The sequence below is a fragment of the Pseudophryne corroboree genome, chromosome 1 (genome assembly GCF_028390025.1).
Source record: "Pseudophryne corroboree isolate aPseCor3 chromosome 1, aPseCor3.hap2, whole genome shotgun sequence".
NCBI classification, from domain to species: Eukaryota; Metazoa; Chordata; class Amphibia; order Anura; family Myobatrachidae; genus Pseudophryne; species Pseudophryne corroboree.
This window is the reverse complement of record NC_086444.1, coordinates 471,452,117-471,479,680: the sequence shown is the minus strand read 5'-3', so window position 1 is coordinate 471,479,680 and position 27,564 is coordinate 471,452,117. Positions and strand designations below refer to the sequence as shown.

Here is a 27,564-nt window from a genome sequence, read left to right as displayed (position 1 = left end):
CAGTGCAGCAACCCGGCTCCTATCACTGAGCAGGAGCCGAAATGTGCCCACCGCTGGCCACTGTGAAGCCCTTCATGGAGAGGTCCTTTAATATGCGGTGCGCAATGACGTCATCACGCACCGCACAGTAAAGGACCTCTCCACGAAGGGAAACTCTAGTTTCCCTTCACAGCGGGGGGCAGCGGGGGGCACAGCAGCAGCGGATCTTGCCCTGGTGCGGCGCCCTCCGGAAGGGGGCGCCCCGGGCAAAAGTGCTGCCTGCCCGTGGCAAGATGCGCTACTGGTGGAGGACAATAGCGTCAATATAATCCATTCCTGGCAGAGAAGCGATAGATATCACTATTGCATACTTGCCTACCTGACCCTCTCCATGAGGGAGAAAATGCTCTGTTCCTGGACTTTCCTGGTAATGTATGATTGCCATCACCTGTGGTGAAACACCTCTTATCAATTAACTAGCTCATCACAGGTGATGGCAATCATACATTACCAGGAAAGTCCAGGAACAGAGCATTTTCTCCCTCATGGAGAGGGTCAGGTAGGCAAGTATGCGCTATTGCCGGTTCCGACTCTATTCATGCAAAGCCCTAAAGCCACACAGAGGCAGTATCATTTTATGATTGGGAAGGAGGTGTAATCCAGCCTGCAGTGGAGGGATCAGAAGATCTTTCCCCGACAATGCAGCTCCCCATAAGAGCATTAGAGCAGTTAATGCAATTTAAAGATGACAATAACGATCTCCTTTTTTAGGCATAATTTTTCATGGGAAATTACATTCATAAATAGGCATCCAAATATTACATGTTTTTTTTTCTCTCTAAGATTTGGATCCCCTCCCCCCAACACACATACCATGAATAGTAGCACACATCCCTTTTATCCTTTTATTACATTTCATGCAAGTAGAGTCAACAAAATGAATATACACATCTATTTGTAATACACAGGAGCAAATACCAAGTGAAAAAAGACCATCACAAAAAAGTGACTTCTAAAAAGAAATAAAAAAGTCCAGTATGTAAATAATATTTTCATGTCATATGTATAATTAGTGCAACACATTACATGCATAAGTACTAGTGAAACTATTTAGTTAGTCTCTTACAGCAACACTTTGAAAGTAAAACAATACAGTATAACACTGCACCTATATTTTACTTACAGCCTGTGCTGCAGGGCTAGAGAAAACACTGCCACCCAGAAACATTATCTTTATATTACATTGTATGTAGACAGAGGATCCTTACATTATAATAAAACCAAACACCCGTGGCCTGGTCAGGTCACCCCCTTCAGTTTTCAGATAAACATTCTAAGAAAAATTTTAAATAATTGGAAACAAAACAAGATATAAAACTAAATGAATCCCTGTACATCTATACAATAAACACCAATGATGGTTTCTGAACATTTGTAAGGTATATGGTTAGGATTACCATCGTTTGCCATGCAATTGCAGAGTAATATTAGATATTTAGGAAAACAGCTCAAGAAATGTACCCCATGAGATCGGCCATATACACAAAAGACAGGATCAGGAGGACTGTGTTCAACAGATGCCGAAAGGAACCTTTGTTGATGGGTCATATATACTACTGATGTTGTAGATCGCATGGCATGTCACTAATACAGCCTGTGTCTGAGTTATATATAATGGGTACATGTGCGGTTATTTAATAAGTGCATGTTTCTTTAAATAAAATAATTAACTGGTACTATGCTTCAATTAAGGCTTGTGTTGTTCATCTCTGCAGCACATGTTGCTGTAAAGGTTTGGTGTTAAATAGTGAGAAAAAAGCAGTACTATGATGATCAGAATTTATATATTATATAGAGCTCATCCCTGGCTGTATGGTGCTTTCAGTTGCAGTATTTATCCTGGAAATGTAATTGCTACAGTACATGGATTATTAGTCACTATGGTCCAAATGAAGGTGCCCATGAGACCAAGCACCCGGATATTTAGTGTGTGGTTCTGCAAGCATTCAAAAAAGAAAATAAATGCAGCCCGAATCATGCACAAATGTGCTTTACATATACTGTAACATGTTACATAATGCTGCCAAAAATCACTTGCAAGTAGAACAAGCTCTGAAAGTGCAATGGATACAGACAGCACAGCCTATAAAGATCTGTACTGCTTATTTTAAAACTGTGTACAGAATTTAAGAAGTATTGCTAGAATCAATGGAAATGCAATCACATTGTAATGTTGCAGCCTAGAGCTGGAAGATCTTTCAGAATTCATTTCTTCATCTAAACAGAAAGGATAAAAAAAAATAAAAAATGTAAACATCCTCTTTTTATCATGTAAGCTAGCGAAGGAGACAATAAAAGAACACAGACAACCAAAACAAAGCAACACCCATCTATTTCTCTGCCAATGCGAATAGATGGGTGAACTTTTTTGTTTTGGAGTTTTCTTTTGGATGATGTAAGCACTGAATTTAAAAGGCAAAACAATGTACAGACAATAGAACAACTTCTGAGAAAGAGTTAAAAACAACCCTCGATGCAGCATGCTTTTATAGAATCATTGAAGAAAATAGATATATGCAGTGGTGCAAGTGGAGTAAATTTATATGTGGTATTGTGTACGCGTGCCAATAAATAGGTGTGGTCAATGATAATGGGGGCGTGATACACTTATGGAGGGTCAGATACACATATGACCCAAATAGTGCAGTGCCAGATACAAATATGTCCCCACTGTGCAGTTTAGATACACATATGCCCCACATTGCCAAGTACAGATATGCCCCCACAGTGTCTGACTGTGCTGCCTCCAGTTGGGATCTGATTGCTACCTCTGCTGCTGTGTGTGATTGGAGGAGAACGCAGCGCACGCCTCTCCTGCCCCTATGTCCGATCTTCAGCGGTGGCATGTAGCTCAAATCAAGCATCAGTTGGCTAATGAACCGGAGCCTGATTTGAGATATATGCCGCCACCAGAGACCAGACTGAGCACTGAGGGGCAGGAGAGGCACGTGCTGCGCTCTCCTCCCCTCACAGACATCTGCTGCAAGCAAGGTGTTGGGGCCGGGGGTACTGCGTACCAGTTGTCAATTTCTTACAGATATGCAGTACTGACCCGTACTGCCATACTTGCAGCACTGGGTACATGTGTGTGTATATAGTAAAGATGTATGGGACCCCCGTGTTTTGGTTCTAATAACACCCAAATATTTTGTTAGGATTCGATTTGAAAAAATAATTAAGTAGATAAAAAATAAATTATATAAATAAATAAAATCATGTAATTTTCACAATCCAAACCTTGAAATGCAGTTTTAAAAAGAGGATTTAGGTCTTACCTTGATGAATTCTTTTCTTTGAGTCCATAGGGGGCACAGGAGAAGCTTAACGCTTGGTCTAGGCTGTGCTGGGAGCAGTATATAAAATTGGTGACTTTTACTTTGGCATTTGTAGTGGACGCGCTGCACTGCGCCACACGGGCGAATAGTTCAGAACAAACCTTCTTTTTTGTGCTGGGAGCAGGCTGGCACCAAAAGGGTTACTTAAAATACCCAGCAGGCCTTGCCTCCCTTGTCCTCTATACCATGCACCCATCCTCGGGCATGCCAATTTTAGTAGCAAGCACAAGGCAGGAGCGGAAGGAAGACCACCACACACAGGGAGACACTGCGAAGATGGTTGGCCACGCACTGCCCACACAGGAACTCCGATCCGCAGGACAGGTGCTTCAGGGAGGGCGTCCTGTGCCCCCTATGGACTCAAAGAAAAGGATTTACCATGGTAAGACATAAATCCTCTTTTCTTTTTTGTCCACTAGTGGGCACAGGAGAAGCTCAAAGCTGGGACATCCCAAAGCTGTCCCCCAAAGGGTGGGGACGCTTCTGGTCTGCGCTTAGGACCCTACGCCCGAAGGCAGTGTCACGTGACACAAAAGGTGTCGAATACATAGAACTTAATGAAGGTCTGGGCAGAGGACCACATAGCAGCTTACAAAGCTGCTCGGCCGGAGCCCCACGAGAGGCCACCCAATAAGCACCCACAGCACATGTGGAATGTGCTTTGACCCCCACAGGTGGGGGAAGGTTCGCTGCCATATAGGCACGTTGAATGGTCAACCGAAGCTATCTGGCCAAGGTCTGTTTGGATGCCGACCACCCCCGTTTGTAGGAATCCAGTAACACAAACAGGGAGTCCGAGCGTCATATATCCTTGGTTTTGTCCACATAGATGCGAAGAGTGCGGGCTACATCAAAGGAAGCCTACTCAGGAGGATTCGTTGTTAAGGCCGGCACCACGATTTCTTGATTCAGATGGAAGAGAGATACTACTTTAGGAAGAAAACCTGGCCGAGTGCGAAGGACCACCCTGTGAGTGACACACTAGGTAGGGTGAGCACCAGGATAAGGCACTGAGATCAGAAACTCTGTGCACGTAGAGATAGCCAAAAGGAACAAGGTCTTCCACGTGATCCAACGTAGGTCAGCCGAGTACATGGGTTCAAAGGAAGCCGTACACAACGCCCTGAGGACCAGGGAAAGGTCCCACAGAGCTACAAATGGCAGCTGCACATGAAGCACTTCCTGAAGGAAAGTTTTGACATCTGGAATGCTCGCAAGTTGTTTTTGAAAGAGCACAGAGACCTGGACCTTCAAGGACGACAACTGGAGTCCCAGATCTAAACCTGACTGGAGAAGGGCCAAAAGTCGAGCCAATCTAAAAGACTACAGGAAAATCTTGGTTACCTCTTGCATGGCCCCTCGACTTCGAGCTCCGCGCTGGTGGTTGATGTATGCCACCACCATCACGTTGTCCAACTGGACTTGGACTGGCTTCGGAGGAGGAGAGATTGAGCTGAAAATTAACGTGTTCAGTATTGCTCTTAAGTCCAAGAAGTTGATGGGGAGCTTGCTTTCGTGGGTGTCCAGCGACCTTGGAACTTGTGAGTCTCTGAGACTCCTCCCCACCCTTAAAGACTGGCGTCAGTGGTGATCACGGTCCAGTCTTGAATCCAAAAGGGTCGTCCCTTGTCGAGATTGGTTTGCAGGAGCCACCACGTCAATGATAGTTGAACCACTGAGGTGAGGACAATGGTCTGTGTGCAAATGTGGAGGAGAACCATCCCATTTGTGAAGGACCTGCAATTGCAGGGGGCGAGAGTGGAACTGGGCGTACTCCACTACGTCGAATGCCGCCAGCATTAAACACAGAACTCTCATACATGCATGAACCAATACAGTGCGCAGATGGAGAAGTGTTCGGATTCTGGTCTGAATGACCTTGATCTTGCCTAGAGGCAGGAACACTCACTGGACTTTGGAATTTAACAACACCCCTAAATGAAGGATGGTCTGCGAGGGCGTCAAGGATGATTTTTTCCAGCCGTGAGATTGTAGAATCTCCACTGCTGAGTGAACGTGTTGAGAGAGCATATCCTAGGACTGTCCCAGAAGCAGGAGGTCATCTAAGTAGGGTAGTATCAGTTTTCCGATGCATCTGAGATGGGCAGCAATCACTGACATTACTTTTGTGTAGACTCGTGGAGCCGTCGACAGGCCGAAAGACAAGGCTTGGAATTGGTAATGACAGTCCTTGATTGCAAACCGGAGCTACAGTTGGTGGCATGGTCAAATTGGAATATGTAAATATGCATCCTGGATATCCAGGGATGACATATAATCCCCAAGTTCCAGAGCCAAGATTATAGTTCTGAGAAATTTCATACAGAATTTGGGGACCCGCAGGTAAACGTTCAACTTCTTGAGGTTGATATAGGTCGAAACGAAGCATCCGGCTTCTGAACCAAAAAGAGTGACGTGTAATAACCTCGTCCCGTTGGTACTGGAACGATGACCTTGGCGGCAAGAAGGGATCCGACTGATTGTTGTAGCGCTGCTGCCTCTCCGGTATCCCCCGGAAGCCCCGTCGTGAAGAATCTTGGAGGGCGGCGCCAAAACGTCAGGACATACCCATGAGTGGCAAGTTCCCTGATCCAGTTTTCCCACTTGGACCTGTCCTTAGACAGAAATGGGTAGAATGACTGATATAGTTTTGAGAGCTGAAACCGTTTATCCGGTTTGGCCCAAGCTCCCTCCAACATATCCTTCAATTGTGCTGAGGAGGGAAATTGTGTGGAATATTTCTTCGGTTTTTTAAAACCCAGTGTCTTGAACGTGGGAGCCGGATCCTCATGTTCAATATCCAGGACCAGACGTACTTGCTTGACCAGGGATTCCACCTCTGCCACAGAAAGGGAGGCGTCTTCTAGACTGGAAGAGGTGTCCAGATCAGAACCCCCTGACCCGCTGTCTGAGAGAGGTATAGCGGTGTCGCTAGAGGCATGAGCCCATCTGGGACATCTGTCCCTGTCCATAAGTTGTTGCATGGATGCTGAGAACTGAGAAAGGCCCTGAACGGACTGAGCCAATGTGTGAACCCAAGGTGGTTCAACCTGGGGGGGAGGAAGTGGATAGGACTAACCTGTTGCAAAGGGACCAGGCAGTACTGGATCCAGTGGCGATACTTGTGGCATAGCTAAGCGATCCACTAGTTGCGACATAAACTGTGTGAGGGTGGTCGCTCAAGCTGGTTCCTGTATGACAGGTGCAGGATCAGCGCATGGCGGAGCTCCCGCACATGTGCATAGGTCCGCGGAATCCTGTGAAGAGAGAATATTGCAGCACACACGACAAGTGGGATGCTCAGGTGTAGCAACCTTTTTGCCTCTGGATGACATTCTTAAACGAAACAGACAGACTTGTATACAATTCAAGTGCGACAATGAATAAGCACTCAAACCCAGGTAAATTACACAGTATGAAATCTAGGCCGGCCACTAGGGCTCCCCCTGCAGACCTAGGCTCTGTATAAGGGATGTGAAGCCAACCATATGTACTGCAGTAGCACACCCACACACTAAGCCACACAGTGCTTGAAATAAAACAAGAAAAAGGTGGGCCAGAATACTCAACTGTCCTATGATAAACCAGTAGGCAGGAGAAATAGGCTGAACCCAGCCACTGGAGCGGGGTACAGTGGAGCATGTGGCCAGACCTTCCTCTCTCAGCAACTCCCAGCCAGCATGTGAGCTAAAATGGCTGATCAGCATTTTCTGGGAGGGACAGAGAGGAGGGAAGAGCTACAGCCCTGGGGCAGACCCTGAGCAAACTAGTGAGCCCCAGGGGTGGGGGAAGGTCCGCAGGCTGGGCGGCCTCCCCCTCAGATGGACCCCAGGGACCTTGCCAACCTGCACTGAGGCTATTGCCCTGGTGGTCTAGTGGAATAAGGCGCAGTGTCCTCCCGCTGTCTCCGTTCAGTGTGTGGGGATCGCCACTCGTCATGGTCAACTCACCATCCATGTCCGATCGCGAAAGGAGGTATAGCGCTGCCTGGCTGTCCTGCAGTGGAAGACCCCGGCCCAGTTACCGGTACTGCCGGCCGCGGACGATGGGTGTTGGAGAGGGCATGCTGGGCTCTAAGTGCGCCAGCATCCCGCTCCCTGGGGACAGGGTTGGGGTATAGAGGGCAAGGGAGGCAAGGCCTGCTGGGTACTTTTAAGTAACCCTTTTGGTGCCAGCCTGCTCCCAGCCTAGCCTATACCCAGCATTGAGCTTCTCCTGTGCCCTCTAGGGTACGAAAATGAAATCGGAATTCCGAAGCATGGGTACATCCATACCGGGACTCTGTTTGGATCAGATCTCAGGAGATCTGGACCAGGTTGTGGTTCGGTTTGGAACCACAAAATTCAGGAGGATTCGTATTTCTGGAGAACTGAACCACACACGTGAGGTATAAAGTCTCTTTTTTCCCATAGTCATGGACCATTATGGACATAAAATGGTCATACAAATAATAAATACGCATGAATATTTGTGTTATGTTTAAATGCTGTAGAGTTTTTGCATTATCTCTGCTTACCGCATTCTGGTACAGGAGACAAGCAGTGAAGCTCTCCTGAAAAACATCTGCATAATGAGCAACCTCTGACTACCCATTCTCCATTAAGAATACCATCAGCACAGTCTCTAAAACAAAAACATAGAAGCTTGTTATATTGCAGCAAATTCTGGACCAAAGCGAACAGGTGATGCAAAAATAAATAGCACACCATGCATAAGAATTATGGGTTGACAATATATAAACAGCTATGACATTGAGCTACTGCTAAGAAAATATTGCAAAAACATATAATGTAGTCTTATTACCGCAAAGTACAGTACTTTATTTGTTAAGAGGACAATTTTTTTTGATAATTGTCTGTGTTTTCTATTGCATCTCAAAATTACCCGACAGTAGGGCCAGATTAAATCTTGAGAGGGCTGGAGCATTTATAACAGATGCCCGGAGGAAGGTGGGGGGAGGGTGTGTGTATATATATTAGATTGGGAATAACTCCAACATGATCCATTCCAGGAGGGACAAAATGCTATATGATCATCTATGTTGAACTATTTAATTGATAAGAAAAGGTGTTTCAACACAGGTGATTTTAATCATAAATTAAGAGGGAAGTCTTGGTAGAGAGCATTTTGTCCCTCCTGGAATGGATCATGTTGGGAGGTATGGATTGTGTATATTAAATTTAAATCAATGGTGTATATTAGAGTTAAAATAATAGTTTAGTAATGCCTATATACTGTTTATATCTACACCTAATTGAGACAACTATTTTATTACCAGTTATTTATATATTTATTACCAGTTATTTATATAGCTCACACATATTCCGTAGCGCTTTACAGAGAATATTTGCCAATTCACATCAGTCCCTGCCTCAGTGGAGCTTACAACTAGATTCCCTATCACATGTACACACAGACACATTCACTAGGGTTCATTTTGTTGGGAGCCAATTAACCTACCAGTATATTTTTGAATATTTTATAAAAGGTTTCTTGTAGTGGAACAAAGACAACTTAACCTAAAAATACACATAGAACAAAAAAATGTTTACTTTATCTTGTCACATGCAAGAGTAGCAGCAGCCTCTGTACTGCTTACACACTGGGACAGGACTTAGGAGAACTCTAGACCCAAATGCTCTTATTAGATAACAGGTTACACATGACTTAGGCACCCAGGTGGGGAGGAGGAGAAGCTGGGATCACAGGGACACTCATCTCTCTCCTCTAATCAGGACGCTCCGTTGGTCCCTCATGAAACCTGATACTCATGTCTCTGCCTGCACTGCATATTGTCCTGTTTGCACTCTGTCTGCCTGGTTCTGCTGTTGCACAAGAGGAAGAGCTAGGGATGTCAGTGTAATACAGACTGACAGGGAGGGGCCTGACACTGTACCATCGCAGTTAGGACTGACTGGCTGCAATGAACATCTCCTCTTCTATAAACCTGCACTTCAGTAAATTTACCCCTAAATCTCCAACATGTCCTACCACTATACATGACCATAATACAAATGTTACACCCTATACAGACATTGGACACTACATCCCCAACATATCCTACCACTGGGAATGTTCATTATATAATTATATTACACTCTAGCAGTGATGTGTGGTGAGGTCAGAGGTTGTGGAGGCACACATGGGGGTAGGTCTGAGTGCTGGGAGCCTGTCTCACCCCCTACTCAAAGTAACACACACACACACACACACAAAGTGCCCTGTCCTCACATGACAGATGTCACACCCACACAGAGTCAAGGCAGAGCCGGCCCTAACCAATATGATGCCCTAGGCAAGATTTTGGCTGGTGCCCCCTAGCACCACAGCTGGTTCCGCCTCTGACCTTAAACCTCTTTCCTAGCACCATCACCCCTCACCCATAGCAGTCCTTATTTTGGAGTTTGTACCCCCTATATTTTAAAAAGGAACATTTCGCACACAGCCCAAAAAGGGGTGTGTTTTTGCTGGCACATCACACTGAATTGTTCCTTATTCACATTACACCACACCCTATTTCTCTTTATTCACATTAGACGACACAGTATTGCCCTTTCTATACGCAATGCCACATAGTAGAGCACCTTATACACATAATGCCACACATTAGTAATGCATTTATACACATAATTCTGTACAGTAATGCCCCTTACACATACGAGACACATTATTAATGTCCTTATAAACATAATGCGCCTTACACATTATGACAACCTTTATTAATGCCCTTTTACACATCATGGGGGTAATTCTGAGTTGATTGCAGCAGGAACTTTGTTAGCAGTTGGGCAAAACCATGTGCACTGCAGGGGAGGCAGATATAACATGTGCAGAGAGAGATTGATTTGGGTGTGGTGAGTTCAATCTGCAATCTAAATTGCAGTGTAAAAATAAAGCAGCCAGTATTTACCCTGCACAGAAACAAAATAACCCACCCAAATCTAACTCTCTCTGCAAATGTTATATCTGCCCCCCCTGCAGCGCACATAGTTTTGCCCAACTGCTAAAAAATTTCCTGCTGCGATCAACTTGGAATTACCCCCCAATGTCCCTTACACATATGCCGCACAATATTAATGCTCTTATACACATAATGACACAGTGCCCCTACACATTTGCTGCACATTAGTGCCCCTATACATAATGACACACATACAGTAGTACCCTGTTACACATATGCCGCACATTGTTAATGCACTTATACACATAATGACACACATAGTGCCCCTTACACATATGTTGCACATTATTAATGCATTTTTACATGACACACATAATGTTCCTTACACATATTCTGAACACTACTGCACAACCAACCCACTCACATGCACACAGCACTCACACTGCCACCAACACTGTGACCTCTGCGTCTGCTTGGATACAGATGTGTCCTCATAAATCTTGCCTCAATGCTAACGTTGGACACCTTTAAAAAAAATAAAAATGAAAATGCATCTTATTTGCATTGCTAGGATGCACAAGCCGCTTCTGCCGATTAAAATGATATTCAGTATGCCTATATACTGTGTGAGACTTTGGCTGTAACTGCATATGAAATGCTACACACAGAATATAGGCATGCCGCATATCATTTTAATCAGCAGAAGCTGCGGACGCCCCTAGGCATATCAAATGCCCTAGGCAATTGCCTAGTTTGCCTATGCCCAGCTCTGAGTCAAGGTACTGGCTGCTACTCACCCCAGTCACTGACACTTCGGTCCCCATTTTCCTCCTCCCCTGCCACACTGCTCAGCTGCCGTGTCTGTCTTCAAGCACTTCCTGGATTGGTCACATGACCAATCCGAGGCGTCCATCAGAGTTGTACAGGCAGGCTCTGACAGTGTGAGAGATGAGGCCGAGCTCCTGCTGCCTCAGCTCTGTCTCTCCCTTCAATTTAAGGAGCCCTGCAACTCTGGTCAGCTTTAACTATAAAAAATGATTGCATTAACTACTTAACTGATGATTTTTCCCTTCAAAACTGTTAAAATAAATAAAAAAAAAACAACAATGTTATATTTCATAAAGTTTAAAAAGTATTTTTTTAAATATTTAAACATTATATTATGCAGATCTGCAGCATGGATCTCCTCATCAAAACGGGGGGACAGGGTGGGACGGCGCAGTCGCATGAGATCGGACCATGCCAGTTAAGTGGATTTTATACAAAGAAGAAGTGATTCCAGGAATCTAAGCCACAAGACAGTCTCGGATCCTTCGGATGACGTACCTGAAGAGCCACGGTACAGATTAGCTAAGTTTCCAGATGTATGACTCATATGCTGACACAATCTAGTGCTTCTGACCCTGCACATGAAAGACCACACATTGTACTATCACAGATAATAGATCCTAGGTGTATGAACCCTACTCTGCAACAAGCTAGGGACTTTGACTTAGAGCACAGGTTCTCAAACTTGGTCCTCAGGACCCCACACGGTTCATGTTTTGCAGGTCACCTGTACATTTTTAAAATGTGACAGTTGGTGATACACAGTGCAGCTTGTGGGTGACATGGAAAACGTGAAACGTGTGGGGTCCTGAGGACACAGTTTGAGAACCACTGCTGTAGATAAAGAGCTTGCAGGTGTGTGAACCTTAAACTTAGACAATCTGAGGACCCTGGTGCTCGACTTCCAGATACTACATAGTGCTGGTAAGAGGTTCCAGATGTATAAGCCCCACTAGGCAACAATCTCAGATACCCATGGTGGCAGACAGAGCCGGCCCTAAGCAATATGATGCCCTAGGCAATATTTTGGCTGGTGCCCCCTAGCACCACTGCTGGTTCCGCCTCTGATCCTACGCCCCTTTCCCAGCACCATCACCCCTCACCCATAGCAGTCCTTATTTTGGTGTTTGTAGGGGCATGGCCACACAATAGTAACCCCAATTCCAATAATGCAACACAGTACTGCAACTTTATTCACATTTGATCATGCGATAGTGTCCATAATTCATATTACATCCCACAGTAGTATCACTTTACCTTATATAAGTTACTCCTCACAGTAGAGCCCCTTATTCACATTACATCACACTGAATTGCTCCTTATTCACATTACACCACACCCTATTGCTCTTTATTCACAATAGACAACACAGTAGTGCACTTTCTATGTGCAACGCCACATAGTAGAGCACCTTATACACATAATGCCACACATAGTAATGCATTTATACACATTATTCCACACAGTAATGCCCCTTACACATATGAGACACATTATTAATGTCCTTATAAACAAAATGCACCTTACACATTATGACAACCTTTATTAATGCCCTTTTACACATAATGTCCCTTACACATATGCCGCACATTATTAATGCCCTTATACACATCATGACACACATCGTGCCCCCTACACATTTTCTGCACATTAGTGCCCCTATACACATAATGACACATGTACAGTAGTACCCTGTCACACATATGCCACACATTATTAATGCCCTTATACACATAATGACACACATAGTGCCCCTTACACATATGTTGCACATTATTAATGCATTTTTACATGACACACATAATGCTCCTTACACATATTCTGAACACTACTGCACAACCAACCCACTGACATGCACACAGCACTCACACTGCCACTAACACTGTGACCTCTGCCTCTGCTTGGATACAGATGTGTCCTCTCATAAAGGTTGCCTCAATGTTAACGTCGGGCACTCTTTTTTAATGAAAATGCATCTTATTTTCATTGCTCTGTGGCTAGGATGCACAAGCAGCTTCTGTTGATTAAAATGATATGCAGCATGCCCATATACTGTGTGAGACTGTGGTTGTATCTGCATATGAAATGCTACACACAGAATATAGGCATGCCGCATATCATTTTAATCAGCAGGAGCTGCTGATGCCCCTAGGCATATCAAATGCCCTAGGCAATTGCCTAGTTTGTGTCACGAACCTCGGGCAGCGGCGACCGCGCTTGTCCCTGCGGGTGGCCTGGTCTGCCCGGCGCCTCTCTTCCCCTGTCAGTCTCCGGCTTCAGCGGCGGGTCGGCGCTGCTCTCCGGCGGCTTCCCGGAAGCAAGGGCGCCGCCATCACAAGCAAGGGCAAGGAGGCGGAGCAGGTCTGACGTCACCTGCCTGCTCCGCCAATCAGGCTAGGGCGGGGAATTTAAAATCAGATACCAGGCAGAGATCCGATGCCTGAGTATCTTCGTTTCTCCTGTGGAAGCTATGATCCAGAGCTCCCTCGTCCCTGCAAGCATCCTGTGCTTCCAAGCATCCTGTCCCTGCAAGCATCCTGTGCTTCCAAGCATCCTGTCCCTGCAAGCATCCTGTGCCTACAAGCAACCTGTGCTTCCAAGCATCCTGTGCCTACAAGCACCTCCGTGCCTCCAGTTACCTCCGTGTCTCCAAGCACCTCGTGCCTCCAAGCACCTCCGTGCCTCCAAGCACCTCCGTGCCTCCAAGCACCTCGTGCCTCCAAGCACCTCGTGCCTCCAAGCACCTCCGCGCCTCAAGCACCTCCGTGCCTCCAGTTACCTCCGTGCCTCCAGTTACCTCCGTGCCTCCAGTTACCTCCGTGCCTCCAAGCACCTCCGTGCCTCCAAGCACCTCGTGCCTCCAAGCACCTCGTGCCTCCAAGCACCTCCGCGCCTCAAGCACCTCCGTGCCTCCAGTTACCTCCGTGCCTCCAGTTACCTCCGTGCCTCCAGTTACCTCCGTGCCTCCAAGCACCTCCGTGCCTCCAAGCACCTCGTGCCTCCAAGCACCCCGTGCCTCCAAGCACCTCCGCGCCTCAAAGCACCTCCGTGCCTCCAGTTACCTCCGTGTCTCCAAGCACCTCGTGCCTCCAAGCACCTCGTCCCTCCAAACACCTCGGTGTCTCCAAACACCTCCGTGCCTCCAAGCACCTCCGTGCCTCCAAACACCTCCGTGCCTCCAAGGGTCTCCCAGCACTCCCTGTACTCCCAGTACCTCAGTGCCTTCAATACCACAGTGTCTCCAATATCTCAGTACCCCAGCCTTCATTATTTCTACAAGTCTTGTCTTACAGGAGACCTACAAGAATTCCTCTGGGCCTCCCGCCTGCCGTCTTAGTTCTGCATGAGGAAGACCTACATCCGGCCATCTCTACTACGACCCAGTGGCGGTTCCTCTTCCCGGTCATCGGAAGAAGCCCCGAGTCCACAACACTCCCAAACCAGGTCAGTGATAGTATACTCAGGCCACATGGACTCGGGGGATCGGAACACGGACTCTAGTGCCATCCAGAACCTGGCTTCTCGAGTGCAAAGTCAGGAAGCAGCACAAGGTCAGGTGATGCAGTACCTCCAGCAGTTGTCCGGGCGTCTGGATCAGATTCAGGCGTCTCTGGCCTCAGTAATTCCGGCTCCTGTTCCAGCAGTCGCACCAGTTGCCGTTGCCAGCAATGTTCAACCATCGGCCGGTGTCACTCCACGCCTTCAGTTGCCTACTCCGTCCCGCTATAATGGGAATCCCAAAAATTGTCGTGGTTTCTTGAACCAGTGCGAGGTACATTTCGAGCTACTTGCACACAACTTTCCTACAGACCGGTCCAAGGTAGCATATATTATTTCTCTGTTGGAAGGTTCTGCTTTGGATTGGGTGTCTCCATTATGGGAACGATCTGATCCCATGGTTTCCAACTACACCAACTTCATCTCGTCCTTTCGAAGGATTTTCGACGAGCCCGGCAGAATGACCACTGCTTCTTCCGATTTGCTCCGTGTTCGGCAGGGCGCCCGTTCCGTGGGCCAGTACGTGGTTCATTTCCAGACCATTGCTTCCGAACTACGCTGGAATAATGATGCCCTGAGAGCTGCCTTCTGGAACGGTCTTTCCGACCGGCTGAAAGACGAGCTGGTTACTAGAGATCTGCCGGATCCATTAGAAGATTTGATTTCCCTTTGCGTCAAGGTGGATCTTCGGATGCAGGAGCGTGGAAGAGAACGTAACCGTTCGGATCGTTCCAGGTTCCGGAATCCTACTCCTAGGCCGGTGGCCTCACCTAGCTCAGATGAGCCCATGCAAATTAACCGCTCCCGACTGTCTCCGGAAGAACGACAGCGTCGTCGTGAGGGTAAACTCTGCCTTTACTGTGGAGCCGCAGATCATTTTCTTAAATCTTGTAAAGTCCGTCCGGGAAACGGGCAGACCTAGCTTGTTCCGGAGGAGTCAAGCTGGGAGTTACGACAAAAGCTTCTCCAACTTCGGACTGCTTGCTTCCAGTAACTCTAGTCTCCAATTCAGTCTCCAGGTCTTGTGAAGCCCTATTGGATTCCGGAGCTGCAGGGAACTTCGTTTCTTCCTTCTGTGCCCAAAGTTTGGGTTTAAAGTTACGGCCTATCGAGCGGCCAATTTCACTGACGGCTATCAACGGGACTAGAATTTCCAAAGGTCTCATAATGTGGCGCACGGGGCCAGTTAAGCTGCGGGTCGGGGCTCTACATCAGGAAGATTTGGAACTCTTGGTAATCCCAGAAATGCCCCATGATCTGGTTCTTGGAATGCCTTGGCTGAAAAGTCATAACCCCCACATCGATTGGAAGTCGTCACAAATTCTGTCCTGGAGTTCCTTTTGTCACACTAATTGTCTTACTCCTGTTTGTCCGCTCCGTGTTACCTCCAAAACGGATGAAGAGCACATTCCGGAGGCATATCAAGGGTACAAGGACGTATTTTCGGAACAAGCTGCTGACCTGTTACCACCTCACAGGCCTTGGGACTGCCCTATTGACCTTGTCCCAGGGAAGACGCCACCTCGTGGTCGCACATATCCTCTGTCTCTTCCCGAGACTCAAGCCATGTCGGAGTATATTAAGTCCAATATGCTCAAGGGATTCATTCGCCCCTCTTCCTCCCCTGCTGGTGCAGGCTTCTTTTTCGTGAAGAAAAAGGACGGGGGGTTGAGACCATGCATCGACTACCGCGGCCTAAACGACATTACTATTAAGAATAAATACCCCTTGCCACTAATCACAGAGTTATTTGATAGGGTTCGTGGTGCCCGCATTTTTTCAAAACTCGACTTGAGAGGAGCTTATAATCTTATACGCATCCGAGAGGGGGATGAATGGAAGACTGCCTTTAATACCCGAGATGGGCATTACGAATACTTGGTGATGCCGTTTGGTCTTAGTAATGCTCCCGCGGTTTTCCAGGGATTCGTCAACGAGATCTTTCGTGATATGCTGTATCAGAGCGTTGTGGTATATCTGGACGACATACTGATTTTTTCCAAGAATCTTGTCGAACACAGGACTCAAGTCAAAGAGGTGCTACACCGTTTACAAGAGAATCATCTCTACGCCAAGCTTTCCAAATGTACCTTTGAAGTAACATCTATTCCGTTCCTCGGTTATGTCATCTCGGGGACGGAGCTTCGCATGGATCCGGAAAAGTTGTCGGCCATTCGTGATTGGACTCAGCCTCTTTCCCTGAAAGCAATACAAAGGTTCCTGGGCTTTGCGAACTACTACAGGAAATTCATTAAAGGTTTCTCCACCATTGTTGCACCCATTACTGCCCTGACGAGAAAGGGTTCTAATCCTAGTTTGTGGCCTCCGGAAGCCATTGTAGCTTTTTCTCGCTTAAAGTTAGCTTTCACGACGGCTCCAGTTCTCCAACAACCAAATTTCGAGGAACCCTTCTTCTTAGAAGTTGATGCATCTTCAGTCGGGGTGGGGGCTGTCCTCTCCCAGCATTCCTCTGATAAGAAATTACATCCGTGTGGCTTCCACTCTCGTAAATTCTCTCCAGCCGAACGAAATTACTCTATTGGAGACCAGGAACTCTTGGCAATCAAATCTGCCTTGGAAGAATGGAGATATCTTCTAGAAGGGGCTAAACATGTGTTTACCATCTACACGGATCACAAGAATTTACTGTACATCAAATCCGCACAATGTTTGAATCCTCGCCAGGCGAGATGGGCACTTTTCTTTTCCCGATTCTCGTTCATTATCAAGTACCGTGCCGGGACTCTCAATATTAAAGCAGATGCGCTTTCCCGTTCACAGGTTCCCACAGACGAGGATGAACCTCCGGAGCGGGGTTTAATTCTGAATCCAGTTTCTGTCTCTGCTGCTTTAACTACTCCAGCTCCTCCTCCTGGAAGAATGTCCGTACCAGCTAGATTCCGCCCAGGAATACTACGGTGGGTCCATAACTCCAAGTTTTCCGGTCATCCCGGCGCTCAGAAGATGTACAAGTTTCTGCAAAGGTCTTACTGGTGGAACACCATGAGGAAGGATGTACAAGATTGCGTTAATTCATGTCCCCAATGTACACAACATAAATCTCCTCGTCTGCCTCCTGCAGGGTTACTTCGTCCTCTGCCTATCCCTGTGAGACCCTGGACTCACATTTCCATGGACTTCATCACTGACTTGCCCTGTTCCAAGGGTTGCAACACCGTTTGGGTTATCGTTGACCGTTTTTCGAAGATGGCACACTTTGTGCCCTTGACTGGTCTTCCGACAGCACCGAAACTGGCTCTATTGTTTATCCGAGAACATTTTCGTTTGCATGGGTTGCCACAAGAGATTGTTTCTGACCGTGGAGTACAGTTCACCGCCAGGTTTTGGAAAGCCCTTTGTTCAACTCTACACATTAAACTTAAGTTTTCGTCGGCTTATCATCCCCAAACAAATGGACAAACGGAACGAGTCAATCAAGATCTAGAGACTTTTCTTCGGTTGTATCTCTCTCCTTCACAGGACAACTGGGTGGAGTTGTTGCCTTGGGCGGAGTTTGCCCATAACCATTTGTTTCATTCTTCCACTGGGGAATCACCATTTTTCGTCAACTACGGGTTCCATCCCCGTGTTCCGGAATTTCCAAGCCTTCCGATAATAGAGGTTCCTGCTGTAGCGTCCACTCTACGACACTTTGGACAAATTTGGAGAAAGGTTCATGCTAATCTTAAGCAGGTTTCTGTTCGGTACAAGTTCTTTGCAGATAAGAAACGGCAAGCCGCACCTCAATATAAAGTTGGGGACAGGGTATGGCTGTCCACACGGAATCTCCGGTTGAAGGTGCCCACCATGAAATTCGCTCCAAGGTTCATCGGTCCTTACCCTGTGCTACAAGTCTTAAATCCTGTGGTCTGTAAACTGGGTTTGCCTGCCCATCTTCGCATACCTAACGCCTTCCATGTTTCTCTACTCCGTCCCCTCATACTGAATCGATTCCACTCAGCACTCCCAAGGCCAACGTCCGTAGTGGCAGAAGCTGGAGCGGAGTTTGAAATCAAAGCTATTCTGGACTCTCGTTATCTTCATAAAAAATTACAGTACTTGGTGGACTGGAAGGGTTATGGACCTGAGGAGAGAAGTTGGATTGGGGCTACTGAAGTAACGGCTCCTCGTCTGATTCGGATCTTCCACTCCAGACATCCGACTAAGCCCGGGAAGTGTCCAGGGGCCACTCCTGGAGGAGGGGGTACTGTCACGAACCTCGGGCAGCGGCGACCGCGCTTGTCCCTGCGGGTGGCCTGGTCTGCCCGGCGCCTCTCTTCCCCTGTCAGTCTCCGGCTTCAGCGGCGGGTCGGCGCTGCTCTCCGGCGGCTTCCCGGAAGCAAGGGCGCCGCCATCACAAGCAAGGGCAAGGAGGCGGAGCAGGTCTGACGTCACCTGCCTGCTCCGCCAATCAGGCTAGGGCGGGGAATTTAAAATCAGATACCAGGCAGAGATCCGATGCCTGAGTATCTTCGTTTCTCCTGTGGAAGCTATGATCCAGAGCTCCCTCGTCCCTGCAAGCATCCTGTGCTTCCAAGCATCCTGTCCCTGCAAGCATCCTGTGCTTCCAAGCATCCTGTCCCTGCAAGCATCCTGTGCCTACAAGCAACCTGTGCTTCCAAGCATCCTGTGCCTACAAGCACCTCCGTGCCTCCAGTTACCTCCGTGTCTCCAAGCACCTCGTGCCTCCAAGCACCTCCGTGCCTCCAAGCACCTCCGTGCCTCCAAGCACCTCGTGCCTCCAAGCACCTCGTGCCTCCAAGCACCTCCGCGCCTCAAGCACCTCCGTGCCTCCAGTTACCTCCGTGCCTCCAGTTACCTCCGTGCCTCCAGTTACCTCCGTGCCTCCAAGCACCTCCGTGCCTCCAAGCACCTCGTGCCTCCAAGCACCTCGTGCCTCCAAGCACCTCCGCGCCTCAAGCACCTCCGTGCCTCCAGTTACCTCCGTGCCTCCAGTTACCTCCGTGCCTCCAGTTACCTCCGTGCCTCCAAGCACCTCCGTGCCTCCAAGCACCTCGTGCCTCCAAGCACCCCGTGCCTCCAAGCACCTCCGCGCCTCAAAGCACCTCCGTGCCTCCAGTTACCTCCGTGTCTCCAAGCACCTCGTGCCTCCAAGCACCTCGTCCCTCCAAACACCTCGGTGTCTCCAAACACCTCCGTGCCTCCAAGCACCTCCGTGCCTCCAAACACCTCCGTGCCTCCAAGGGTCTCCCAGCACTCCCTGTACTCCCAGTACCTCAGTGCCTTCAATACCACAGTGTCTCCAATATCTCAGTACCCCAGCCTTCATTATTTCTACAAGTCTTGTCTTACAGGAGACCTACAAGAATTCCTCTGGGCCTCCCGCCTGCCGTCTTAGTTCTGCATGAGGAAGACCTACATCCGGCCATCTCTACTACGACCCAGTGGCGGTTCCTCTTCCCGGTCATCGGAAGAAGCCCCGAGTCCACAACACTCCCAAACCAGGTCAGTGATAGTTTGCCTATGCCTATGGCCGGCTCTGGTGGCAGACCTGTAGACCTACACCAGTGCAGTAGAGGATCCAGATGAGCCTTATACCAAGAGTTAGGGGCCACTGATGCTGCACCCATGTGTGGCAAACAATGCAGTTGAGCTCCCAGGTGTATGAGTCATTTACTGAGGAAGTAATGGGCCCATGGCGCTGGAATGCTAGGGGCCACAATGTGCACTATATTGACGAGGTGTATGAGCTATATAATAGGGCAGTAACGGCCATGGCACAGGAATGCTATGGGTGCAATGTTGACTATATTGACGAGGTGTATGAGCTCTATAATTGGTTAGTTAATAGCACCCAGATGCTGGCCCTGTAAGGGGTACACAATACAGCACATTGACTTCGTATTTATCCCTAATCTGAGGGGTATATTTCATAAAGCTTCTAAGAATGGAAAGTGGTGATGTTGCCCATAGCAACCAATCAGATTATGTCTATCATATTCTAGGATGCAATAGAGATTGGTTGCTATGGGCAACATCACCACTTAAGTTTTAGAAGCTTTAGAAAATATACCCCCGAGACTGTCAGGATCCCTGGCTCTGGCCCTGCAGGGGAAACATACCACAGATAATAGGGGACCCTGGCTGCTGGGACATAATGACAGAGTGGACACTCCCAGTGTATGAGGAAACCATTGGCATCACATGAGGCAGCATGCAACCGTCTCCCAGGTCTGCTCCCATAGCAGTGCAAATGTGCCTGACCTGTACTGACTTCCACTTCCGAGGATGACTGAGCCCAACTACCACAGCACAGGGAGAGGGTGATCACTCAGGTACCTCTCACACTCAGCTTCACAGACGGAGACAGTCATGAACAACACTAGCCAATATAATAGTGTTTCATGCTGCAGAATCAAAACATCCACAGGACACTTACCAACTGTTCAGCAGTTCAAGGGGGTTTCTCTCACTGCAGCTGTTGTCCACTATTTATACTCCAATCACATTTGGCGCCAGGGACATGCCAGCACCCAAGGTTAGAGATTCAGACGTAGCCAGATGAGAAAACACCCCTTTTCTGACTCCCACACAATAGCCCCTCTTTCACATACATGTACCATGCATCCTGCAAGAACCATTACAGTGGCAGAGCTCAATAAGGGGGTCTATTCATGAAGCAGTGAAAAGCGTGGAGAAGTGAGCCAGTGGAGAAGTTGCCCATGGTAACCAATCAGCATTGAAGTAACATTTATAATTTGCTTGCTATACAATTGTACAGAGCAGCTGATTGGTTGCCATGGGCAACTTCACTCTTTGCACTACTTAATTAATAGACTCCTAAGACATCAGTTGCTATGATGGGTGTGAGCAGCTGAGAAGAGCCTTTCTGGAGCATCCTGCAGTATGCTCTTCTCTTCTGCCCTCCAGTGCTGAAATCAGGACATTTGGGCATCCCAAACACAGTTGTCAGAACGCCAGGATAGATGAGCAAAAACTGGTACAAACTTGGGAAAACAGGACGCATAGCATACCTACACTCGTCCTTTGACTATATTTACCCTTTGTCCAGTGCTGCAGAAGTCAATGGGAAAATTGTTCCAGAGAGCGTGCAGTAGAAAAATAAGTGAGAAGATGCGCATACACAGTTTCCTTGGGGGGGGCAGCAATGTGACGGCACCCCCTTCTTTGATAAAATACCCCTGAATCATTAGGGATTCAGGTAGTCCTTAACTAATTAGCCGTCATGGGTCATCTAGAGTAGAAATAAATAAAAATCAAACAAACACTTATAATGTTGCTCCATGAGCCCCCCAGCCTGGGGTAAATCCCAGTGGGGGGCACAATTAGTGCGATATATCCTCCTCCTCCGTACAGGCAGAGGAGACTAGCCCCACTGCAGCCCGGCACACAGCAGCTGCAGAGAGCGGCTGCTACTGCTGCAGGCAAAGGTGAGGGGGGAGCTTTTCATCATGCATCTGCTGCACGGCGGCTGTTATACACAGCACTTCCAATCCTTAGGGTCCTGCTTCTATGTTTATACAGTATGGGCTAACCTGTTCCCCCTCTGTACTATGTAGTGGACTTTGCAGCCACCGCTGATGGAGACTACGATCTGATCTCTATGTACTTACTAAACCCTAAAAAGCAAAGCTTCCCAGAGTTTGGCCACATTAGTTTACATTAGTACATATTTTCCAGGTCACCTAGCAGGTGCACAGGTGTATTCATTACTCACTGACATTTTAAAAAGATCCACAGGAGTAGCAAATTATTTCACTTGTGATTCTGTGAGGAGACCTAGAAAACGTGAACTGTTGGGGGGGGCCTTGAGGACAGAGTTTGGGAACCACTGATTTACACCATCTTCAGATGGTGCAAACTGCTTTAAGCCTATGGAGGCACGGTAGCAGGAAAGATCTTTTGATTCCCCTCTTGCAGCTAGCATGCAAAATGCTAGATACCCCATGGAGGAGTTTTTCACAAATGTGAAAAACTCCAGAATGCTGGGGAAGTAACTCACAGAAAGGGCTGTTATCACTATCGCAGTCCAACGGCGAAGCTATCCTAGGTGCAGAGAGTGCAGCTGCTATGGGGCCCAACTTCCTTGTTAAAGTTACATGTGTTATGTACATTTTTTACCATTGGGTGGTACTGTACATAGGGGCCCTTACAGACTTTTGCCTTGTGGTCTAGTTATATCTAGTTATACCCCTGGACTTGCTCATTGTAATGTGGTATAAAATGAAGTGGATGGGCATTATTTATTTATTTCCAGTTATTTATATAGCACACACATATTCCGCAGCGTTTTACAGAGAATATTTGGCCATTCACATCAGTCCCTGCCCCAGTGGAGTTTACGATCTATAATCCCTATCACATGTACAAACAGACACATTCACTCTAGGGTTAATTATAAGGTTACATAATATGAATTGGGGCACTGTAATGTGGCACAATATGGTGTAGAGGTGCTATAGTGTGGCATATTATGTACTGGACACACTATGTTATCATGTGTATTATTGGGGGTATTGTGTTGCATGATGTGTACTAGCAGCCCTACAATCTGACATAATGGGAACTAGGGCACTACTATGGTTCATAAAATAAACTAGGACACTATTATGGGGCATAAAATGAACAACTGCTGCAGAGAGGCATGTCTCTAGAAGCATTGGGACTGAGGGCCTAATTCAGATCAGATCGCAGCAGCAAATTTGTTAGCTAATGGGCAAAACCATGTGCACTGCTGGGGGGGGGGGGGGTGCAGATATAACATATACAGAATGTTAGATTTGGGTATGGTGTGTTCAAACTGAAATCTAAATTGCAGTGTAAAAATAAAAGTGGCCAGTAACAAAATAACCCACCCAAATCTAAGTCTCTCTGCACATGTTATATCTGCCCCCCCTGCAGTGCACATGGTTTTGACCATTAGCAAACAAATATACTGCTGCGTTCAGATCTGAATTAGGCCCCGTTTCCCTTTACAATGTTGCTATGGGGCCCAAAAAGTTCCGGCTAAACCCCTGTGGGTTACCATACATATATACATAACGGGGATATCATTAAAAATGAAAATATCCACCACAAAATGGAGTGTTAATAATTGCAGCAGTTCCAAGATTATTAATACACATGTCCCCCTGAGTTTATACTTACAGTGGCCACCTTTCATATTCACATTGACGTCCAGTAAATTGCTTAGGACAGATACAAAATGACCCCAGAAAACAAGTGCCACCATTATAACAACATTTCTTGTTTAATGTCTGACCTATGAATAAAAAAAATAAAAATAAAAATTTAATTTTTTCCTCCAACAAAAAACAAGTGATTAGATTCAAAACATGCAGATTAAAAAAACAACCCTCAATTCTGAAGTCTCTGAAAACAGTTATGCTTCATTAATATTTCAAGAAGTGAATTATATTTCTGCAACACTGGACAGCCCTGGTTTATTGCACATTAAAATCATATTCCCCAATCTGAACTGCTACTTAGTTATCACATTAGATTTACCTTTTCTGTAAACATCGTAAGTACAGTTAAATACTAAATCAAGTGTCTGGCACATTAATCACAGAAATTCTATTAATGACCTATTTCTATGGAAATATGTATCTGACTAAACACATAATATGATTGCGCCAGAAGCCTTATTTTTTATTGTGTATATTGAATACCACACATTATTTTAAAGGAAAACCATCATATTATACAGTAGTTACAGGATGCTCTGCATAGTAGGGATGCGGTCACTATACCAATTCCGGGATCTCAAATGGTGAACAACCCGACTGTCAGTATGCTGACCAACAGGGACTATTTCCCACTCGTGGGTGTCCACGACAGCCATAGAGTGGGAATAGTACCTGTGGCAATCACAACCCATCGGCCATCTAAAAGCCGGGATCCCACCATCAGTATGGTGAGTGGCGGTCTCCCAACCGCCAGTCACACGAACCCAACCCGCATAGTAGATGTCTGGTGACAGACTGTAGGAGTTGTGGGACTAGAATCGTTTTTGCAATGGTACATTAGGAGACAACTAATATCACATAACTTTGACCCACGGTCAAATATGTTTTTTTTTTGTTTTGTTTTGTTTTTTAAACTGGGTATAAAAAAAACATGAAAATTAAATTGCCCATGTAGTTCAACGCTGAAGTTTATTTAGCGATTACTCTTACTTTGAATGATGCCTTGAAAAGGTATTTTTGTTGCAGTTTCATTGTGACTCCTAGAAGTTTTATTGTTCAGAAGTTGAGCGACATAAGAGCTAAGGTTAGATTGGAATAGTTCCCTTGGATGACAAAATAAACCCTCACAAGATCCACCTGTAAGAAAAAAATAAAAAAAAATAAAGGAAAGGATGTATTTTACACTGAAAAGATAATTATTGTAACAGTATTAAAAACATTTTTGATGTGATTTAAGACTAGTAAAATGGCAGAACTTTCATGAGTGCATGGAACTTGAGGAGAGACCTTGCCGTAGATTTGAGGTCCCTGTACTCTGCGTGAGGCCATCACAGTGATCTTTTCTGACCACTACAGGACCATGTATCCTAGCTAGGTAGAGCCTTCCCTCCTATTTGGAGAGCAAAGCAGGGGGTGTGGGGGCCCAGCAACGCACTGTTGCCCTTCCTGACATATATATTTTATCTTTTAAGAAAATATTGTGTTTAATATTGCAGTATATATAGGCTTGCCATAAAATACATTTAATTCACCTATGACTTACACAGGTTCCGTGGATGATTAAAAGCAGATGAAATGCAGGCTTGCATTTAGCCAGCCATAAGAAGCTGGGAAAATCGAGGTGTCCCAGATTTTACAACAGCACAGTATCACACTTTAAGGGCCTGGACACACAATGATGTATACTCAATTTAAAAAAAAAAACATGAAATATATATTTATCAGCATTAACTATTGTGTATCATAGTTTAAAAAAAGGCAAAAAAAAAAAAAAAGGGTAGAGAAGAAACAAACGCCCAACTAAAATAAAGACAGGTGTCCAGGCTCTAATTATTAATATTAAGGATATCCTTAACTACATTTTGCTGTGGTTAGTATATTTACAGTAAGTAGGGTAATACCATACCATCCCTTTAAAATGGGGTGCTCATGGATTACATAGGTTCTGTGGATGATTAAAACTAGGTGAAATTCAGGCTTGAAGTCAGCCCGCCACAGAACTTGTGCAATTCATAAGTGTCACAGTTTAGAGGGATAGTTTGTTAAGCCTACATATGAAGTATACATGCTGCATGAACTTGTTGCTATCAGTTTTTATGCAGACTTACCATACAATGAGGCCTCATAAACTGACAAATTGCTATGAGCCATACAGTGTGTGTGTGTGTAAGATTGTGTTATGGGCCTAGTAGAAACACACTAAACAGCATTTGACACAATATATTTTACTTACCATGGCTAATCTTGACAAAATATTTTACATACACAAAAATGCTGATCAGAAACCTGTAAAGCCAACAGAGGAGAGACCCAGTTTCAATTTCCAAATCAAATTAAGTAAGATTCAAAAATATTTTTTCAGCATTTCCCAACAGTAGGTTTTAAAAGGTATTGGCTTATGCGTGCTGCATACTCTATAGTTGTCAGCCCATAAAAGCACACAGGTGAATCTATTAAACCACCTGCAGTTAAAAGCCTCTCATTCACTATTTAAACTTGCAGTCCTAAACTCCAACTCCAGTCAGTGAGAGCTGCCAGAAGCACACAGCTTGTAACTACTGAAAGCTAATTAGTTGCTCAGCTTAATCACAGGTAAAAAAAAAGTTAGTATTTTTATATTTTTATATTTGCAGTCTGGTGCATAGTAGGATATGTATTTACACTTATAGTACAGCTAAGAAATAGGTAAATACTACACACCCCACTGATGTCATGGTATTCTACATTATCAAATATGTATAAAATGGAAAAACAAAAATGTCATATTTGTGACAACAATTTTTAATTCTGAGAATACTTACCTTAGATATTGCATGTTTCCTCTGCCTTTTTTTTCCTCACAAGATTTACTTAAACAATGTAAAATAAATAAAGCTACTGTATAACTGAACTAATGCTGATTTATAAACTCATCTTCAATGTCTGCAACTGGTTCAGCATTTAAGATGCTATGGTAAACCACACCCATAAGGTGCAAAGTCTTTCAGTTCCATTATCATGCTAGTCTCCCTTTCAATGCTTTCTCCAGACCCCTCCCGGTCTTTTATACACAATGAAACTGCACTTTTATATATGCTAAATGATGTGGGTTTTTTTGTTGTTTTTATTTTCCAAAGATATGTAGTCATATTAATGAGCCCACAAGAAATATATTAAACACACATTGTTTGTTAGTAATATAAAAAAATATTTTTGTTTCCTCATAAAATGCTTTATTGCACATGTGCAGCATTTGTACTGTGCAACACCTTTTATGTGATATCTACCAACTTTACAATATGGGTTAAGTATCCCATATCCAAAATGCTTGGGACCAGAAGTATTTTGGATATGGGATTTTTCCGTATTTTGGAATAATTGCATACCATAATGAGATATATCATGGCGATGGGAGCCAAGTCTGAGCACAGAATACATTTATGTTTCATATACACCTTGTACACACAGCCTGAAGGTCATTTTAGCCAATATTTTTAATAACTTTGTGCATTAAACAAAGGTTGTTTACATTGAGCCATCAGAAAACAAAGGTTTCACTATCTCAGTCCTACTCCAAAAATTCCGTATTCGGAATATTTGGATATGGGATACTCAACCTGTATATAGTTTTCATTCTGGACGTCCTATTGATAGATTTGTACATGAATGAAATGCTGATAAGTGCCAACAGGCCTCCTATAGGGGTCAGGCCAACAAATAATACTTAAGGGGGGAAGGGAGGGGGATGTAATAGGGTGTGAGAGATTTTGTGAAAGTTCTCCTCCTGTTTTTTGTTTTAAAGAGGCAACCATG

The 27,564-nt window shown here is 45.7% G+C and overlaps 1 protein-coding gene across 2 annotated transcripts; it reads right to left on the bottom strand.

Moving 5' to 3' along the window:
• Window positions 1-870: 870 nt before the first annotated feature.
• LOC134906454 (cryptic protein-like) lies at window positions 871-27,452 on the bottom strand. Of its 2 annotated transcripts, none has more exons than XM_063914719.1 (6): window positions 27,369-27,452; window positions 26,006-26,058; window positions 24,763-24,909; window positions 23,732-23,846; window positions 7,891-7,997; window positions 871-2,256 (listed from the first exon to the last, which is right to left on the bottom strand). In XM_063914719.1, the coding sequence occupies exons 1-6, from the start codon at window positions 27,413-27,415 to the stop codon at window positions 2,147-2,149; spliced, it is 579 nt and encodes a 192-aa protein (XP_063770789.1). In that variant the 5' UTR covers window positions 27,416-27,452; the 3' UTR covers window positions 871-2,146. The 2 variants fall into 2 exon arrangements, with proteins under 2 accessions (XP_063770789.1, XP_063770797.1); XM_063914727.1 differs by lacking the exon at window positions 27,369-27,452 and adding an exon at window positions 26,574-26,791.
• Window positions 27,453-27,564: the final 112 nt, after the last annotated feature.